At 41.1% G+C, this 20,408-nt stretch overlaps 2 protein-coding genes across 13 annotated transcripts in view; one reads left to right on the forward strand and one right to left on the reverse strand.

Moving 5' to 3' along the window:
- The window catches only part of WARS1 (tryptophanyl-tRNA synthetase 1), a 32,398-nt gene extending 12,867 nt beyond the window's left edge, over positions 1 to 19,531 (reverse strand). Inside the window, exons 1-9 of one of the 6 annotated variants that reach the window (XM_087747700.1) lie at positions 19,471 to 19,531; positions 17,470 to 17,525; positions 14,410 to 14,626; positions 13,093 to 13,300; positions 6,274 to 6,382; positions 5,400 to 5,519; positions 4,610 to 4,792; positions 713 to 813; positions 101 to 213 (exon numbers count right to left, since the gene is read on the reverse strand). In XM_087747700.1, coding sequence (XP_087603826.1) covers positions 101 to 213; positions 713 to 813; positions 4,610 to 4,792; positions 5,400 to 5,519; positions 6,274 to 6,382; positions 13,093 to 13,300; positions 14,410 to 14,523 — 948 coding nt within the window. In that variant the 5' untranslated portion in view covers positions 14,524 to 14,626; positions 17,470 to 17,525; positions 19,471 to 19,531. Of the gene's footprint in view, positions 1 to 100; positions 214 to 712; positions 814 to 4,609; positions 4,793 to 5,399; positions 5,520 to 6,273; positions 6,383 to 13,092; positions 13,301 to 14,409; positions 14,627 to 15,339; positions 15,413 to 15,702; positions 15,741 to 17,469; positions 17,526 to 19,392; positions 19,443 to 19,470 lie in introns of those variants that run through there. The other 5 variants (XM_087747701.1, XM_087747702.1, XM_087747704.1 and 2 more) reach the window with 5 other exon arrangements.
- Positions 19,532 to 19,640: 109 nt separating this feature from the next.
- Positions 19,641 to 20,408, forward strand: part of WDR25 (WD repeat domain 25) — an 88,913-nt gene continuing 88,145 nt past the window's right edge. For 3 of the 7 annotated variants that reach the window (XR_015702317.1, XM_087747699.1, XM_087747694.1), the window contains exons 1-2: positions 19,692 to 19,826; positions 20,185 to 20,246. The gene's annotated coding sequence lies outside the window, so the exon portion shown is untranslated. Of the gene's footprint in view, positions 19,827 to 20,061; positions 20,247 to 20,408 lie in introns of those variants that run through there. The other 4 variants (XM_087747696.1, XM_087747695.1, XM_087747697.1 and 1 more) reach the window with 3 other exon arrangements.

The following is a 20,408-nucleotide window of genomic DNA, read 5'->3' on the forward strand; positions in this document are numbered from 1 at the left end:
GAATGTTTTACAGATGTTTTGATATACCACCATGAAGCTTGAATGGTACATGACAAAAACAAATGCATGAAAACCAAATTAAGTACTATGATTATCTTACCTGATCGATAGCACATGGGATAAGACACTGAATGTTCTCCTTGCCATTGAAGATCTGTGGAAATGATGAACTGAAGGACGGAGCAGCTTGAATAGCAGGAAAGCTGATCTTTCCTAGAAAACAACATGTTTGGAAAAGCTGAGAAGCCAATATAAGCAATGATAACTAGAGAGAACTTTTTGAAATGCACAAGTGAATCATTCAAATACTCAGTTGAAGACCAACATCTACCTTTATCAAGCAGCGTTGCCTTATCTGAGGAAACTGTTTAATCTTTGCCTTCTATGATGTCAACAACAAACATAGAAACTAATGAAAAAAGGCAGGCTGTGATCACAAAGGTTTCAGAAAAGGTTCATCAGCGCATACTCTCTTCATCATTGAACTATCTACCTTTCCCAGAAATACAATTGACTATATCATCACTCTGAGCTGCTCATTTTTTTTCTCTTTGTGAGAGAATGACTATAGAGCTACCCATCAGGCAAGTTCCCCTCTAAGATCTTACAATCATTGCTATATGCATGCTGTACTCGTGAAGCATCTCAGATTAAATAGTGCCATAGAAAGTGAAAGCAAGTATCACTTCTAGTAACTCATGTTATTTCCTACCAATGCAATCACTGTCTGTAAAGCCAAAGATTCCTTTCACTTGGTTAAATGTAACATGCTTCTGAACTTTGACGATGTTTTTGTAGAATCCGGTACTTGACCTGTGAGAAAGAAAGTGGAAAAATAAAACAAGAAGAGCAGAAAAGTGTAGGTAGAAACTTTCACTCCAAAAGCTGAGAATGTCAAAAAACCTGCAGGATTAAATCTCACCGTTTCGGACTTTTTGTGGCCCATTGAGAAGATTAGTAGAGAATTATTTACAAATAACAATTTTATGCCTTGAAAGTTTAATTTATTCTTCCCTCCCCCCAACATTTACTGCAATCATTTTTTTGTCACAATTAACTGTGTAAACCCAGAAATATTTTGATTTGGAAATGGTGCCCAAATGCCTCACAGCGTCTGAAGTTTACTTATCCTTATGCTTCTCTGTGAACTCAGACAACCTGAATGGATCATGTCTTCTGTGTTGCTTGGTATCCCCAGTGTGTATCCCATACAGGACCCTGCAGTTCACCAAAGGAACAGTAGCTCAAATCCTCCAAATTCTCATTTTCTACAGGCTAAGTTCCCTGGTTGGACTTTCTCTGTCACCAAATAGAGCAGCAGCATTTCCAAATCAAAAATAGCTCAGCAACTTCCTCCTTTTTTATTTCTGCTGAAGAGCTGAAGCAAAAGAAACAGCAGTTCTGACCTGCCCTCGTTCAGCCATGGGGCAGATCTGTGTTAATGCAACTTTTCTAAGACAGGAAAGTCAGAGGAGTGAAATGAGGAAAAACTCCTTTGTAGGCTCCACATTCTGGGTGCTATATGTTATACAGTTTGTCTCCAAAACATGTATTCTCTCAACCAAGACTTTAAGGAAGCTCATCACCCCACATAGGATCATAGAATCGTCAAGGTTGGAAAAGACCCTTAAGATCATCGAGTCTAACCGTCAACCTATCACTGCCAAGTCCATCTATACCATGTCTTCAAGCACCGTATCTATCCATTCTTTAAATACCTCCAGGGATGGAGACTCAACCACTTCCCTGGGCAGCCTGTTCCAATGCTTGACCACCCTCTCGGTGAAGAAGTTTTTCCTAATGTCTAACCTAAACCTCCACTGGCGCAGCTTGAGGCCGTTTCCTCTCGTTCTATCACTTGTTACTAGGGAGAAGAGACCGACCCCCACCTCGCTACAACCTCCTTTCAGGTAGTTGTAGAGAGCAATAAGGTCTCCCCTCAGCCTCCTCTTCTCCAGGCTAAACAACCCCAGTTCCCTCAGCCGCTCCTCTTAAGACTTGTGCTCTAGACCCTTCACCAACTTCATTGCCCTTCTCTGGACATGCTCCAGCACCTCGATGTCCTTCTTGTAGTGAAGGGCCCAAAACTGAACACAGTACTCGAGGTGCGGCCTCACCAATGCCGAGTACAGGGGCACTATCACCTCCCTGGTCCTGCTGGCCACACTATTCTTGATACAAGCCAGGATGCCATTGGCCCTCTTGGTCCCCTGGGCACACTGCTGGCTCATGTTCAGGCAGCTGTCAACCAACACCCCCAGGTCCTTTTCTGCCGGGCAGCTCTCCAGCCACTCCTCCCCCAGCCTGTAGCATTGCATGGGGTTGTTGTGACCCAAGTGCAGGACCCGGCACTGAGCCTTATTGAACCTCATGCAGTTGGCCCTGGCCCATTGGTCCAGCCTGTCCAGGTCCCTCTGTAGGGCCTTCTTGCCCTCCAGCAGATCGACACTTCCACCCAACTTGGTGTCATCTGCAAACTTACTGAGGGTGCACTCCGTCCCCTCATCCAGATCACCAATGAAGATATTGAACAGGACTGGCCCCAGTACTGAGCCCTGGGGAACACCACTTGTGACCCGCCACCAACTCGATTTGGCTCCATTCACCACCCCTCTCTGGGCTCGGCCGTCCAGCCAGTTTTTAACCCAGTGCAGAGTGCACCCATCCAAGCCATGTGCAGCCAGCTTCTCCAGGAGAATGCTGTGGGAGACAGTGTCAAAGGCCTTACTAAAGTCCAAGTAGACAACATCCACAGCCTTCCCCTCATCCACTAAGCGGGTCACCTTGTCATAGAAGGAGACCAGGTTAGTGAAACAGGACCTCCCTTTCATAAACCCATGCTGGCTGGGCCTGATCCCTCGGTTGTCCCGCACTTGCTGCATAATGGCACTCAAGATGACCTGCTCCATGACCTTCCCTGGCACCGAGGTCAAGCTGACAGGCCTGTAGTTCCTGGGATCCTCCTTCCGACCCTTCTTGTTGAGGGGCGTCACGTTTGCTAGCTTCCAGCCATCTGGGACCTCCCTGGTTGACCAGGACTGCTGATAAATAATGGAGAGTGGCCTGGCCAGCTCCCTCAGTATCCTCAGGTGGATCCCATCTGGGCCCATGGACTTGTGCGCATCCAGCTGGAGAAGCAGGTCAGTGACTGCCACCTCTTCGACAACTGGTACTTCACTCTGCGTCCTATCTCCATCTCCCAGCTCAGGGGCCTGAAAAACCCGAGGATGACTAGCTTGACTATTAAAGACTGAGGCAAAGAAGGCATTAAGTACCTCTGCCTTCTCCTCATCCTTTGTGGCCAGGTTACCTTCTGCATCCAACAAAGGAGGGAGATTCTCCCTGGCCCTCCTTTTGTCACTAACATATTTATAAAAACTTTTTTTGTTGTCTTTAATGGCGGTGGCCAGTTTAAGTTCCAGCTGCGCCTTCGCCTTTCTGATCTTCTCCCTGCATATCCTCACAACATCCTTGTAGTCCCCCTGAGTCGCCTGCCCCTTCTTCCAAAGGTGGTAAGCTCTCCTTTTTTTCCTGAGTTCCAGCCAAAGCTCTCCATCCAGCCAGGCCGGTCTTCTCCCCCATCTGCTTGACTTGCGGCACATGGGGACGGCCTGCTCCTGCGCCTTTTAAGATTTCCTCCTTGAATAATGTCCAGCCTTCCTGAACTCCTTTGCCCTTCAGGACTGCTTCCCAAGGGACTCTGTTAACCAGACTCCCGAACAGCCCAAAGTCTGCCCTTCTAAAGTTCAGGGTAGCGGTCTTGCTGACCCCCTTCCTTACCTCTCCTAGAATTGAAAACTCTATCATTTCATGGTCACTGAGCCCAAGACAGCCTCCGACCACCACGTCGCCCACCAGGTCCTCTCTGTTCGTGAACAGCAGGTCCAGCGGGGCACCTCCCCTGGTTGGCTCGCTTACCAGCTGCGTCAGGAAGTTATCTTCCACACCCTCCAGGCACCTCCGAGACTGCTTCCTCTCTGCGGTGTTGTATTTCCAGCAGAGATCTGATAAGTTGAAGTCTCCCACGAGAACAACGGCTAGGGATTGTTCTTCATGGAAGAACAAAGCCCACAACTTCAGTTCTGAACTCTGCCATAAAACTTCCTTCTGAGAAGGCAGTTCCAATAGCAGTTTCTTTTACTTAAATCTTCTTTAAACTTTACTCAAGGTTCAAATAATGATCTTTCATGCTGTATTACTGAATTAATACAACCACAACAAGTTGCTGAAATGCCTTTTGTTAATGCAGATAAAGTGTAAACACATCTCAAAGATTTTGATGTGATCTTAAACAAATCAATCTGGTAGTTTCTTGGTGGTTTAGGTATTTTTACAATTTAGCCGGTTTAATATATTTTTCATAATTTAAATTTAACATTGCACACACAAGTATTGGTTCATATGTTATACAGAAGAATGACAATAGTATATATATATAAAATGTTATAAAGCAGAAAAACTAATAAGTTTCTATTTTAACTGTTGTCAAACTTGTCTTAAAGCTTTCAAATTTAGATACACTTATTAAAACATTGCTGGCTGTCAAAGTTGCAGAGAAAATACTAACACTTTTTTTTCATTGCAATGCCCTAAAGAAATTTATACTTACCCCAAATAGTCTAAATCAGAAAATATGAAGGTTTTATTGACATCAAAACCACATGCAATGATGTCTTTTGCATTTTCTTTAGCATACTCATATGCCTTCTCAGTTGTCAGGTCCTTCCAGAGGTATTTCTCATCATCAGTTAATTGTATAACTAAGGGAACATCAAATACTTCTTGCAGCCACCTAATAAAAGCAGAAAGATTTTATCTCAAAGTAAGTTAAAATGAAGTCATAAGTCATGCAGCTAGAATATTTTTATACATTTAAACAAAAGGATATAAAGAGGTCTGCTTCTCTTTTCTTTGTACGCATATGCAGTTATGTTTACGTGAACAGAATTAAACATTTTATACAGATGATAATGACAACTTCCCTGGAAAAAAGACTCACACTTATTGTTTCCTGTACATATGATAGCTGTCACCATTTGCAATGGAAACAGAATTCAAAGAGATTTCTTAGCTCTTTGATTCCAGTTTCTCTGTGTCCTGCTGCTGCAGGCACATTATACAGTAATGTTATTGAGTCTCATCACAAACTCATTTTTAAGAAGAACAAAAATTCTGAAGAGTACCACAGGGCTGAGGGTGCAAGGAAGGGCTTTATAGTGATGCAGAGATTATGGTAATTTTAATGAAAAGGTAAGATTGCATTGTTTTAGTTCATTAATATTCACCTCAAATAAACAGAACTCCTTGCAATGTATCATTTTGGCAGTTCCATAAACAGTGTTCAACATTTCCTTAGGAAAAAAATCTTTTGATTAATACAAATGGTAAAAATAACTTACTTTGTGAATATAAATGGGATAAGATGACCAACATGCATTGCCTGAGAGGACGGCCCTCTGCCTGTATAAAGGTAAAAGGACTTCTTATTTTCATAAGCATCAAGGATTTGGTCCATATCTCTAAAGAAAAAACAGAGAAAACATGATGCAACTCTTTAGGAAGAAACAACTACAGCAGAAAACTTCCATTCAAAATTTAAGTGCTTTTAAAGCCAAATGTATTTATAAATAAAATAAAGTATGTTAAGGGTCCTAGAAATAAAAAGGTTTTGTTTGTTTGTTTATTTAATTTAAAAGTATTGTGTCCTTCAGTCTCCATAAAAAAAACACTCAAAGAAAAATTAAATTACGCCCTGAATCATGCTCAGGTACTTACTTGAAAAGTGCTACCTGCCATGGGTCAAAAGCCCATGCATGCTAACAATTAAACAGTGTAGGTGACTGGCAGGCTGGCGCTTAAGATTGTTCCCTGAGCCTTTTTTATGCAACAATACATATGCTTACATCCATGGGCCATGTGGACCCTTGATGAAATCAGCAGCGACACCATATAAGTCCTGGGGTTCTTTGCTAGGCCACTTCCTCCATCTGGCTGCTAATGTAGAGTCAAAATGGAGCCTGTACAAAGCAAAGATTCCCTCCACATTTCTTCTTCAATTTGGGATTAGTGAGGATATATCAGAAACTGATACAACCAAGGGTTTCAAATGTTGCCAGTGTGAACCTGCAGTAGTTGCTAACTTCAAATGACGCAGTTGCTTTACCTTGGTGTAAAAGAACATGGTCTTTTGCTGGTCATAGGTTTCTCCCAATAATGCTCACAGAAATTCTACCTAATTGGACCTTTTTGAATTTTAAAAGAAGAAAAACTCACCTGTGAGAAAAAAAGATTCCTCTACGTAGAAAGCGGTGAGGTTTTTGCCCAATAGCTCTTTCTATTCGATTGATGAGATCTGTGTCAATTTTACTGCTACCAAACCGAACTATAATAATAATAAAAAAAAATAAAAATAGCGTAGCTACAACCAGATCTTGGATTTACTAAGAACATACTGATTCAGCCTACGTTAAAAAGGACACCTCCTTCTTCAAGTCTTGGGTAAAATGTAAAATTTTCCTGATTCTTGCCTGGAGTCCCAGCAGTCACCCCTGATACTAACTCCATGCTAGAAGGCCCAATCTATTCACAATCTGTAGTATTGCTCCATCCCTGACTGATTATAATTGCAGTTTCCTTATAGCAGGACTACTGATCTTCAGAACAAAAAACATTCCAAAGAAACACATTTAGGTCAATAACTTGGCCTCTGTAAGCCATAGGATAAAACTGGCTGCGAGGCTCTGAATGCTCCTTTCATATCTAAATTTTCTGCCCTCAGATCACATGTTTTTTCACCTTTCAACCCCAAATACTCTTCTGCAAACTTAATTCTTCTTTTATATGGCTGTGATTACAGACACTGCTCCCCTCAAGAGGCTTGAAAAGGTAATGCATAATACTCTTCATTGCAACCAAGTAAGACTTATTACTTGGTGGTTTAGGAAATCAGCTGATTAACAGCATTTTGAGACGTAGTCATTGAAGAAAGGTTTTGACAGAGTGAAATAGCAGTATTTTTTCCTATTCCCAAACAAAACTGAACTGGGGAAATCTTTTATTTCTTCAGTAAAGCTTCCTATACTCCAATTCCAATTCTTGGACCCTAATAAGCAGGTCAATGGCTCCATGATTTGGACTTGATTGATAAAATCTAGACAAGAATCTACTCTGCTACTATTCTGCTCTATTCAGCATTAGAACAACTTGCACTATTAATTACTGGGATCGCCAAAGTATTCAAGAGAACAAAATGGAGACTCTGGATGTAAAAATACATTTTATATGTACATAATATCTACATCCATCTATTCTGAGTATCTTATTAAAAAGAGACTACACTGGCAAATTCTCTGGTTATAAGACGTGTCCCACATGGGATAAGCACTTAGGTCTTCCTAGCTGTAACAGGAAATAATAATTCCACAGGAACTTATGCATGACATTTGAGAAATTTCAAATATCTTGAGTTTCGTAAGGAAACTAGAAACAGAAAAATTAACTTTAACCCATTCATTACGCAGCTACTAAACTATAACTTACATGACTACTATACTTCTGCCCTGGGGAAAACACCACAATCACTTTGAAGACCCCACATAGAATCAGGTTTACTTTGAATTCCATCCTTATGCATGTTCCTGCTTCTAAATTTTCAATTTCATTTTAAAGCCAAAAGCAAGTAACAAATTAAAAGCCTTCCTGCAGGGATATTGTAATTAACTGAAATGTCCTTCCAAAGACTACAACTTCATACTAGAGCAGGTGAGCTTCTAATGTTACATCCTAGCTCATGGTAATGATCCTCAGCTGGACGGCATAACACCGCTGAACAACAGAGACAGACTGATTCCAGCTGGAGGCAGAGCTCTCTACCTGTGTTGGTTACCCAATGTACTGCCTTGGGAATGCAACTTATTTTACAAAGAAAATTAATGCACGGGGGCAGCAAGGGGTACTGAGCACACTGGGATAATTTGAAAAGCTGAATATTCGGACACCCTGGGCTTATTATACTAGACTAGACTAGTCACTTCCCTGGAAAAGGGAAAGGAAAGAGGCCTTCCAAACCTTTACAGCACAGATTTTCAAAGCCCAGCAAGGAGGCTATTTTCAGTCCATCAAGGCTTTGCATACATCTCAAAAAGGACTATTTAAAACCATAGCCATCCTAATCACTGAGACTGCAGTGCTCACAAGGGATTTATGAGGGATGGAGTCAGATCAGCATGTACCCTGGAGCACTGGGATGCTGAGAAGCCCTGAGTACAGGGAGTTCCTCTCCTACACTCTGGCTGAAAATGGGGATGTGTAAGTTTTTTATGTCAACTACTGAACTATTTGTTATTTTGTTCTGTGAACTATTCGCTGAACAGCCTTTCACAAACAAAAATCAGGAACCCTCACTGAAGGAAAGACTCAATCTTGATAGGAGAGAAAAGGATCAACTTGGAGGTAAGCATTTCTGCTGTTCCAGACCCTCTGTACCCATTTCATTTTCTTCTAAAATTACTGGTTATGCACTGCATTACTACAAGGCTTTGTATATAGTCAGTAAACTTGAAGTTAGTAGGAATTCATTACTAAACGGGAGAGAAAAGTAGGCCTATTATGCACCATTATCCAATGGGAAACAAGTTCGTGCTTACAATTGTTCATTCACTCCAGGTGAATCAAGCAGGGTATCGTACAAGGGAAGCACCAGGCCCATCCACTAACCCATTAAAATAAATGTCACTAAAAAAGATGAACGCTGGTTCATGATTCAGCAACCAGTGCTTTAATCCGTATGTTTTCCAAGCGTTATCACATCTGCTTGTCCTAAGGAAACCTTAATTACTGAATTAATTTCTTCCTAGCAAATAAAATGCATTACAAAATGGCAAAGTAATTATAATCTGGATGAATGCTAAAAGAGACCAAGTGAACATGAAAATGTTTGATTCGGCAGAACAAACAGCAACTGGTAAGAGGCTAATCTTACAGAAACAGAAACCATGAGAATGCCCCAGACTAACTGGGGCTAGCCACCCTAGAAATATTTGTATACTGTCATAGAAAGTGATTAAAAGCTCTCTGATACATAGAATACTTTACTGGAAATGCGTAAACATCTTTATTAAACATACACAGACTGCACAACTCCCTTTTCTTTGTCCATCTTAATCTTTCCTATTAAAAAATTGGATATTTTTTCCCTACCTATTTCTTCTTATTCCTCTTATGGGGATCTTCAATACATTTTATGCTCTCTATCCACTAAGAAACTGCCTTCCTAAACAGCTTCTGACAAGGACAGTCTCCACTCTTTAAGAAGCTTTTAAAAAATTCCTGGCTTGCTTTTGATCTCTAGTGTTCTAGCTTTTACCAAAAGACAGCTTTCAACTTGCTGTACATAAGAAGTCCTGAGAGCTGCCATTTTCAAAAGCATATTTGCATTTGCTGAAAATTTATTGCGTACTTTTCCTCTTTGCCATTGCCACGTTGTATTTGCATACAGAAAACTAATAGCCTACTATTTGTTATATAGTAACTTTACTGACCATGCCAATCTCAATCAACAGTCATGGCAACTGGTTGAGGTTCCTCAGAGCTGGAAGAAAGCAAATGTCGCTCCCACCCTGAAGAAGGAACTGTGGAACTACAGGCCAGTCAGCCTCACCTTGGTCCCTGGGCATGTGATGGAGCAAACAGTCATGGAAACCATTCCCAAACATTATTTAAGACATGAAGGTCACTGGGTGTAGTGAGCATGCATTTATGAATGGGAAATCATGCCAGACCAACTTAGTAGCCTTCTATCATGATATGACTAGCCTAGTAGATTAGGTGAGAACAGTGGATAATGTTGATCTCAACTTCAGTAAGGCTTTTGACACCATCTCCCATCTCATTCTCACAGAACACTGATGAAGTCTGGACTAGATAAAGTGGACAGTGAGGTGAACTGAAAACTGGCTGAACTGCCAGGCTCAAAGGGTTGTGGCCAGCAGCACAAAGTCCAGCTGGAGCCCAACATTAGCCAGGTACCCCAGGGCGTTGATACTGGGGCCAATACTTTTAACATCTTCATTAATGGTGTGGATGATGGGACAGAGTGCACCCTCAGCAAGTTTGCAGATGAAATCATACTGGGAGGGGTAACTGATACAACAGATGGTTGTGCTGCAATTCAGAGGGACCACAGCAGACTGGAGAAATGGACTGACAAGAATCTCATGAAGTTCAACAAAAGGCAATGCAAAGTCCTGAATCTGGGGAGGAATAACTCTGTGCACTGGTACAAGCAGGAGGCCAACTGGCTGGAAAGCAGCTTGGCAGAGAAGGACTTTGGCATCCTAGGGTCCCGGTAGACAAGGAATTGAACATAAGCCAGCAATGCACCTCTGTGTCATTGAAAGGTCAATGGCCTCATGGGCTGCATTAGGAACAGCGCTGCCAGAACATTGAGGGAGATAATCCTTCCCCTCTACTCAGCACTGATGAGACATCTGGAGCATTGGGTCCAGTTCTGGGCTCCAGTATAGGAAGGACATGGACATACTGAAGTGAATCCAGCAAAGGGCCATGAAGATAAAAGGCTTAGAGCATCTGTCATATGAGGAGAGGCTGAGAGAGCTGGGATTGCTGAGCTTGGGGAAGAGAAGCTTCAGGGGGGATCTTATCAATGTGTATAAATATCTGATTAGGGAAGGGGCGGAGGAGTAAAGAAAATAGCACCAGACTCTTCCCAGCGACGCCCAGTGAAAGGATAAAAGGCAATGGGCACAATTTGAAATAAAGGAAATTCCGTTTAAACATAGAAAAACCTTCATTTCATGCACATGGTCAAATATTGGAAAAGGTTGCCCAGGGAAGTTGTGGGATCTCCATCCTTGGAGATATTAAAAATCCTACTAGGCAAGGTCCTGAGCAACCTGCTCTAGCTGACTCTGCTTTGAGTACAGGAGTTGACTAGATGATCTGCAAAAATCCCCACCAACTTCAACCATTTTGTATCACTGGCAATATTCAGCTCACTGAAGTATCAGCATGGTTAGCATACAAAAGCCTTTCTCACTCATCCCTCTGCTCTTTGCTCATGCTCAAACAGCGAAAAAAAAAATTCTCTAGGGGTGTTCACATCTAGTACTTAGCTAACAGAACCTTTCTTCCCAGAATATCTCTAGGCTGTTTTGTTGTGTAACCATACACTTAAGTGCACATCTAGGATAACCATTTGAGAAGAACATCCCTTTCAATTACATGGTGCTTTTAGCACTTTCATTTCTTCCGAGTAAACACAAACACACTGGCAACTTTCTCTGGTACCACTAGTAAATAAACAGATTATAGGTGGAACAAAAATTTCCTTTACAGTAAGACCTATCAGATGTCAAGTTCTTGGACAAAACTTTTTATTATTATTTTTAAAAGGGGGAGGAAGAGGAGGAAGTTTATCAATAACAAGCAGTAACTGTTTCACTTCCTGAAGTGGCTAGGCTAGCATTCTTCTCTGAAAAATTTCCAACACATCACTTAGAACAAGCAAAATGACTCATCTATCAAATTCCCCAATCTGCTAGCAGTGTAAAGAAGTAAAAATCCTTCAGCACAACCCACCACTGGAGGGTAGATGAAAAGGCCATACATATACACACACATACACAGGTACTGGGAAAAAGGACATTGCTGTTAGGCTTTAGCATGGCTTCAGAGAATTGATTTACAGTGAAGTCATGGCAGTCATGCTCAGAAAGACCTTGAGATTGTGCCAACACAAGTATTCTACTCTTCCCACTTTTCTACAAGACTTAGAACCCCTTCCCCAAAGAAAACAAAAAACCTTCTTCGTACCTCCTACACAAGTAACAAGATGATAAGAGATCTTGTCCATTTCTAGATTCTAATGATTATCTTTCCTCCTTCTCCCCCACCGACATGTATTTTTCATAGAATCATAGAATCATTTAGGTTGGAAAAGACCCTTGAGATCATAGAGTCTAACCATAAACCCAACACTGCCAAGTCCACCACTAATGGTGACTCAGTGAGACCTGGACAGGCTAGAGAGTTGGGTGGAGAAGACCTAACGAAGTTCAACAAAGGCAAGTGTAGGGTCCTGCACCTAGGAAGGAATAACCCCATGCACCAGTACAGGTTAGGGGTTGACCTGCTGGAAACCAACTCTGCAGAGACGGACCTTGGAGTCCTGGTGGACAACAAGTTAACCATGAGCCAGCAATGTGCCTTTGCAGCCAAGAAGACCAATGGCATCCTGGGGTGCATTACGAAGAGTGCGGCCAGCAGGTTGAGGGAGGTTATCCTCCCCCTCTACTCTGCCCTGGTGTGGCCACATCTGGAGTACAAAAGTATGAGTACTTTTTCATACTGGAGTACAAAAACGCAAAAATAGTAAAAATTAATGAATAGGTCTCTCACCTGTTTCTATGCTAGACTCAAACAAGCTATAAAAACAAATAAGGAAATTAACTAAACCCATTTCTTAAATTACAAAACTTTGCAAGTTTTGTAACATCCCTGTCTAAAAAATTTTCCATTACATGCGTGTTTTTCAAATGCACTGCATCTTTTTCATCCCAGCCAGCACTTGGCTGTTTGACAGTGTGTCTTGTGAAGGAGTCATTACGCTTATAGATTTCTGCATTAGTTTTGGATCATCCTTGCTCTCCCTAATTCAGAAGTCAAGGCAGATGAGGAGAGATGGTATGAAGAATCCTACAGCCTAGTCAGAATGCTCATGGCTCTAGTTGTTCTGCATCACAGCCACTGAAGATGCAGATACTCAGTCACAGTGTCTTCATTAACATAACTTCTAGTAACAGTTCTTATGCTAAAAAAAAAACTAACAGTGAAACTTTTATTTTAAACTGAAAAGTTCTTTGCAAAGTATTTAAGTCTCCCATAGCAGATCCCTGCCTGGGAGATTTTCAATTCCTACAGCAAATTCTTTAGACATGTAAATGCTAAGATTAGACATAAATTAAATGATAACTATGATGGTTTTGATTGGGATTTGTTATTATCCCTTGCTGTTTTTGTGGTCATGAGGATCACTTGACATAAATTTCTTAGTAGCAGTGATGAAAGTTATACCTATGAGTTTGTCATAATCCACGCCTTTAGCATTTGATGTCTGCACAGTCCAGGGGTCCACAAAATCCTCATCTTCTTCTTTAGTTGTACCATTGTTTATTAATACAAGGTCTCTTGGAGGCAAACCTGCCTGATAATCTTGCCCTGTTGTTGTTTTATATGACAGTTTTAATGATAATAGCATCCTCACTGCTGCATCAATTTCATCCTGAATAAAGGAAAAAAAAAAAAAGCTGGTTGACTTAACATACTTAAGACACATAAATACGTTAAGGTCCCAACCCTTCAAAATCCTGCATCCATGCTTTGACTTGAATTGCATTATTCATGAACTCTAAGCCTTTATTTACATGTTTGCAGCATCACTGCCAAAGGTAAAAGAAAAGCAAACAGCAGGTGACTGTTTCCTAACTGGCAGAATTTAGAGCATCACCATTGCCAAGATATTTAAGGCACCTCTGTCTCACTTTTCAATTTCTGGCTGAGGAAAACAAAAATGCTTGCCTGCTTTTCAGAGGTACAACAAGCTTAACATTCTAAGCACAAATTACTAAGATATATAAATATAATATAAATTATTATCTAATTTACTTTACAATGCTTTTAGTGGCTCACCTTAAAATAATTGATTCATTACAATTCATTGACAGACTTGAAAACAAACTAGAACAAAAATTTCTTTATAACTTTCATTGTTAAGACCTTATTAATACACAGCTATTGTAACATCTCATGCAAGCAATAAACAGATTCACACTTTATTCGACTCCCAGTTTTCAAGTCTTACTCCCACAGGCAATACACTAAGAGAGTCCATATTAAAACTGACCTCTCTTTGCCAACAGAGTGATGACAGAATAGGGAACTTGAAATTAATGGCAAATTACTAAATTAATTAAGGGAGATTAAGCAGGGACTGCCAGTACAGTTACAGGAAGACATATTTGCTAACATGTACAATAATATATGGAGAAAGAGATTTTAACAAAGAATCTAAACCTGGGCAGAATACAAGGGATACAAACTTCACTTGAAAACCAAACACCTGGGATCCCATCATGTAGCATGGCAACTGGCTGAAGCAGACTTCTAAGCCGATGAATCTGTTCTTACTTCAGCAGTAAGAACTTTGCTCTTCCTAGTAACTACCTTGCTCCAGGTATGTCCACAGTTCACAAAATGGACATAAATATTTTTTAACGAAATTTTTTTCTTACTACAATACAAAATAGATCTCAGAACAATCATATTCTTCAGCGCTCTTAAAGACAGACCTAACTTGAAAAATGACGGGTTGAAAACATGAAGTGGAAATACCTTTGGTGCTTTTCCTGCTTTCAGTGCTCTGACTTTCTCTCCTTGTTCAGTTACTCTTTCAAACAGCTGAAGCGGACTCAGAGATTTCAAATCACAGTTCGGACTATCAGCCATTTTGCCAGAATGAAAAAGATCTGTTTATTTACAATTCAACTGAAGTTAATGTCTTCCAATTCTTTGGCTTGTAGAGTCAAAACAGCAACAACAACAAGGAGAACTGTAGGGCAAAAAATACTGTGTTTTATTCTTTTGTGTATACCTTGAAGATTAGATGAACAGAATAAGACTATAAAAACTATACTGACCCCATACCTAATTCTATTCATATCAGACTGATAAATGTGGAGACATAAACACAATGAGCTTCAGTTTCATAGAGAAATGGACCGAGACTGACAAGAGTACCAAACAAATTTAGAGATCACTCTTAAAGTTTTTTGTCTATGTACTTAACACTAGAACACCTTTTCAAAGTCAAACTCCTGACAAAAGTAAAAGTAATTAAATATATGTACAATTCAGAGCATCTCAGAACAGTTGGTAGAGGTTATCTGATTCCTGATTAGTTAATGGTTTTGTACTACTTGATACCCTGTCAAATTATGTATGATAATGACATTTTTGTAACTATCATATGGAATTTTGTCTTAATATATGTAATATAGTACTTCAGCCCAAAGAAATATATACAAGAGAAAAGCTTAGTCATCTTCTTTACAGCTTTCCTCCAGAGGTTACGAAACACACTGATGATTAGTGAGAAATGCTGCTTTCTAAAGAACAATCAGTCCTTGGGTAAGCAATAGGCTGTAAATTCAAGGAACTATTATTTCTCAGGGGTATGTAGGAAAAATAACCCTAGGAGATGGCTTAAGATGACGAGATGGCCGAGAATAATAACACAGCAGTCTTCCTGTGTCCAATGTATACCTTGATCACTGGAGCTTCCTATCACAGAGCACACCAATGCTTCCACAAACAGGCTTCTCTCCCAGGCTAACATCTATAACATTGTATATATTAATAACATCATCTGAAAATTTCTTATTGGTCTATTAATTAATAGCAACGAAGACTTTGGAAAACTACAACTGCATAGTTTACAGTACACTAACGTAGAAAGTACAGAAAGTTAAATAATGCTGTCAAAATGTTAAGTAAGCATACAGTTTCTGTTATCAAATGCATTAAAATAATTTTCACTCTACATCAGAAATATCTTGATCTTTGTCCCATCAGTTATAATACAAAATGTTATAAATAAGCTCTGCTGTACTTAATTTTAATGAGTACCTTGAACACCTCTTAGTCATTTCCGAGACAGGAAACTCCTGTAACATGGATTACATTGAATTAACTCATACTTTACTACATATACCTCCCACAAAGGTGGCACAGCAATTCATGGTATCCCAGCAATTTCTTCCTCTAATTTTTCTAAAATTACCTGATAAATTGTCTTTAGATAATCTCTGATATAAAAATAGAGTTTTATTTATGTCTAAGAAATCTGGTGAATCTGTTATCAATCTGCCAGGAGTGAAAACTCATTTCAACTGCAAAGACAGAATTCCTTATTTTAAGAAATACTTATTTTCAAAAATTATTCATGCTCAGCAGCTCTCTGTACAAAATGATGAGGTCTTTAGAAGTACATATGCTCTGAATCATTTTTTTTGTAAAAATTCAAGCATCATGCTGTTTAAATATTCAGAACTGAGGATAAATAAGCATTAACTTGACATGGGAAGAGAGTTTTAAAACCATTATAGTTTTGTTATAATGAGCTTGCCAGACTTACATAGAAGAAAATAAGTGTTAAAAATGGGTAAGGAGGACACCATCTGTCAGAAAAACAACACTAAGTGAAACTGCAACTATCTCCAATGAATCCATTTGGGATGAACATACCACAATAACAAGGTACACAGAGAAGCACATAGAGAATCATAAAAGAATTTCATAAAACCTGAGGCTGTTAAAATGAGATAACAGTGCAGATTCTAATGACAAAAGTGAAATGAGGGAAAAGTAAGTTTTCCATTAAAACTATCACTGCAACTTGGCCAGGGTTGTGAAGTGCTGCCTCACAATCTGACATGGTTGATTTATGCAGTCACCCAAGCTACTGTATCACTTTTTTTCTTGAGGAAAGTGATGTCATCTAAATTCATACACTGATGCTTATTTTACATGCACTGTATTCAGATGTGATAGTGACAAATGCAATGCAAGTTGAAAGAGCAAATTAACTTCATACTGAGTTGCAAACAGCGGGGTGTTGGAAACACAGCATTCACCCTAAGCATTCTCTGTCATGCTGTGCCCATGTCCATGAAGGAAGAACTCTGTGCCCACGTAAAGTCCTACTGACTTGCAAAGGATTATGTCTCTCTGGAGAAACTCCCTAGCATATTATTGATCCATTGCTACGCATGAAGCATGAATAGATTGAGTTTACAAGATACATATGTAACTGACGTGAATCATAAAAGCTATTAATAAAAAGCCACATTCATTTGGCTCCATTTCCCCAGAATTAAAAAAGAGGAAACAAAAGCATATAATAGTTGCATTAGCTGTTTAGCAGGATTTCAAAGCCTTCCTTCTACAAAATAATCAGCCTAATCACAACCTTGGTTATATTTACCTGGTATGTATTTAAACTGCCACTGTAAAAAGCCTTCACCTGCCTAGAAACTTAAGAAGGTTGCTTTGATAACTCGCTGGCTACCAAAACATATCTATCATTAAGGTCTTGTTTGTCAGACAGCTGCAATATTCCCAGATTTCAGCTTCAGTTGAATACCCTGAGAAAGCTGAGAGGTGTATACATCCACTTATTAATTTAATTTGTTTAGTCTATTAACTCTGATACCATACTTAGATTACATAATTGACTAAAATAAGACTGACTAATGTATTATCAGTAATACTTAAGTTTTTAACCTACTCACGATCCCTTCAAGCTTGATTATTTGCAGTTTGACAGTGTTACTTTGAAGAGGTAATTTGAAGCATATCAAACAATTCGCTGATGTATTCCTACAATTTACTTACATTCTTTTATTTGGATACTAGTGTTTTCCTCTTTTTCATGGGCACAAGATATTTAACTGGAAAAGAAAGTATATAGAGTAAATTCATATTAGAAAATGTTTATGAAGATTAACACACATCCTTTCTGTAGGAATATACCAGTTATATTTACTGGCTTCAATTTTACAAAATAGAAAAAGGTAAACAGGAATTATTCTTTGGTGTAGAACAAATTGTGACTCGGTGTTTTAACTTAACTCCTGAACATACTTTCTTCCTGATAGATTGCCTCCATTCAGAAAGGCTGAGATGTCACAGCTGAGACTGAGCACGCATACTGGAAAGCAGTATAACAGAAAGACTCTTTAAAAAGTTTGCCATAATATGGATTTAAGCTGAGCAAAGAATCCCAAAGGAAGGTGCATTTTCATTACGAAGGAGCAAAAGTAATCTAGTCCCTGCAACAAGAGATGAGGATATTATGATTACAGAATGCAAAAGATATTGATTGCTACCTAAAACTTATCTCTGTTTACCTCAGTACTGTCCTATTTACTGGTGGAACTCAAGCCAGGAATTCAGTAATATGGAACATAGGTCTTTATCTTTTGAAATTCATAAACACAATTGTGAACCATTTAAAAGAAACGACTGGATATTCTGCATTTTATCAGGACATTTTTTCTTGCTTTCTTACGAATATTATGAAAACTAACAGTCCCAGACACATTAGATACCATATGCAAACAGATTTGGAGGAAAAAATGACACATGGGAACTTGAGAATGGACTACTAGGACATCTAGGACCAGAGTCGAAGATGAACTTAAAAGCCTCACTTTCACAATGTGAACTTGAAAGCCGAGAATTGTGTGCCTTTTCTATCTACACAACGCATGGTAACTTGTAATGGGTACTGCTCTTGTCACTGTTTCAGAATATTGAATTGTCATGAGACAAAGCTCAAAAGTAATCCTTGGCATAGGTATGAGAAAACAACTGTATTCTTCCCTCTTTCCAGTTGGATGACAATCACAAATCTATGATCATTTTCACTGTTTGCTATCTGATCTGGTAATTTAGAGACCTGAGAATCAAAGAACAAGGTTTCACATTACGTTAAGAAGAGCTCTTTCATGACAAACATTGCATGAAGGTACATCAAGACTTCCAAAGACAACAGTAATACAAAAGTCCTGAAAAAATTTTCATCAACGAATGAAAGAATACGAATTTAAGTCTAACAGCACTTATGTTCCTGAAAACTGTTTTGCCTTCTGGAAATAAAACAAAAAATGAACAGTGAAATTAAAGCAGGTAGTATGCACACAGATGTCGTGCGAAACATGCCTTGAGATGCACTCCAACACAGGCTGCATTTTATAGCGGGCCTACCTTCCCAGTCATGGTAATCATCAATTTATGCATGAAAATACAATAAAAGTGTGCAAAATGATTCCCTGAGATGATAATATGACCACTCTCATCTGTCAAAAGTCCAATATGAATCTTTACTATACTACAGCTGTTAAGGGCTAAGCTCTTGTGCAGGAACGATTACGCATAAAATCAACCAGCAAGCTAACGTTTCTAACCCTGGAACCCTGCAACGCTTCCCTACCACACGCACGCCTGGGCAGGGCAAGGCCAGCTCTGCCCTCCCTGGGCTGGGCCGCATTTTCCAGCGGCCAGGACTCGCCCCCTCCACCGCTTCCCAGGGAAAAGAGCTTTCTCTCCCGACGCGCTGGCGATATAGCCACGGGGGTTGCGGCCCCGCTCGGAGTGGAGGAAAAAAACCCTCAAGAGCATCGACGTCTCGCAAAGGGAGGGAGGAAATGTGCGCCGCAGAGACCCCCGCTCCCAGCGCCCCGCACCGGCCACAACAGCCCCCCTCCCGCCCGCCGGGATCTCTCACCCAGGCCTCATCCCCGGCCCGGCCCTCACCCGCTCGCCAAGGCCCTGCCCGACCCGGCCCGGCCCAGCCCTGCCCGACCCGGCCCGGCTCAGCTCCGCTCTGCTCACCCCTCCTCTGTCACTGCCATTGCATCACCCCGCAGCCGGCACGTCACTCACGACTCCCGGCTGGGAAACGCATATGACCGGAACCATTGTTTCCCCCTGCTCTCCCTCCACCTACAGTCAACAGCCCAACGAAGCGCCCTCCACACTGCCCGCAGCGGTGGAAGAAGGGCTCCACTGCGCCCAGTGAGCTGCGACTTGACCCCTGCCCTTCCCAACACCCAGTCCCTGCGGAAGGACGGTGACACACAGAACGGGGCACCTTGTTTCCACCCGGCGCGCTTTTAAACACGGAGCCGCGGCAGGCCGGCCAGTGAGTTCCGGGCTGCGCTGCCGGCGGTGGCGGCGGTGGGGTGCAGGTACCCGCGGGGCGGCCCCGGTGCCGGGGTCAGGGTCAGGGTCAGGGTCAGGGTCAGGGTCAGGGTCAGGGTCAGGCTTTGTGGGGGGATAGCGGCAACAGCGGCCGTGCCGTGCCGTGCCGTGCCGTGCCGGGGTGGAGGTGGCGGTGGCCCCACGAGTGGCCTCGGTGCCCGGGGGGTGGGAGGAGAGCGGCAACGGCTCCGGTGCCGGGGGAGGGGGGAAGGAAACGGCCTCGGTGCCGGGGTCCGCCGGAGACCGCGCTCAGCTTTTACGTCACGCCTGCGTTGACACAGTCACTTAGAGGGCGTGTGGTGTTGTGCCTGTCAAACTTAACGCTCTTTGGTTTAATGGGTACAGGTAAATCAGTCGTGTGAAAACGGAAGAAAAACAAAAGTTCTGTGAGTTTCCCTCGTAGCTTGGTACGTTGTGAATCATATCGTTAATCAATTCACAGTCTAGTTACAGTATGTTTCCAATGAAGTACATGGTGGTTTGTTTTTTTTTCCCCCTGCATTTTTCTTTAGTTAAGGCATCATTAGCAACTTCGGGGTGGTGTTTTTTTAAAAACAGAAGTTGAATGG

This window comes from Nipponia nippon, unplaced genomic scaffold (genome assembly GCF_047370975.1).
Source record: "Nipponia nippon isolate SJK-2023a ecotype South Korea unplaced genomic scaffold, ASM4737097v1 scaffold_11, whole genome shotgun sequence".
NCBI lineage: Eukaryota > Metazoa > Chordata > Aves > Pelecaniformes > Threskiornithidae > Nipponia > Nipponia nippon.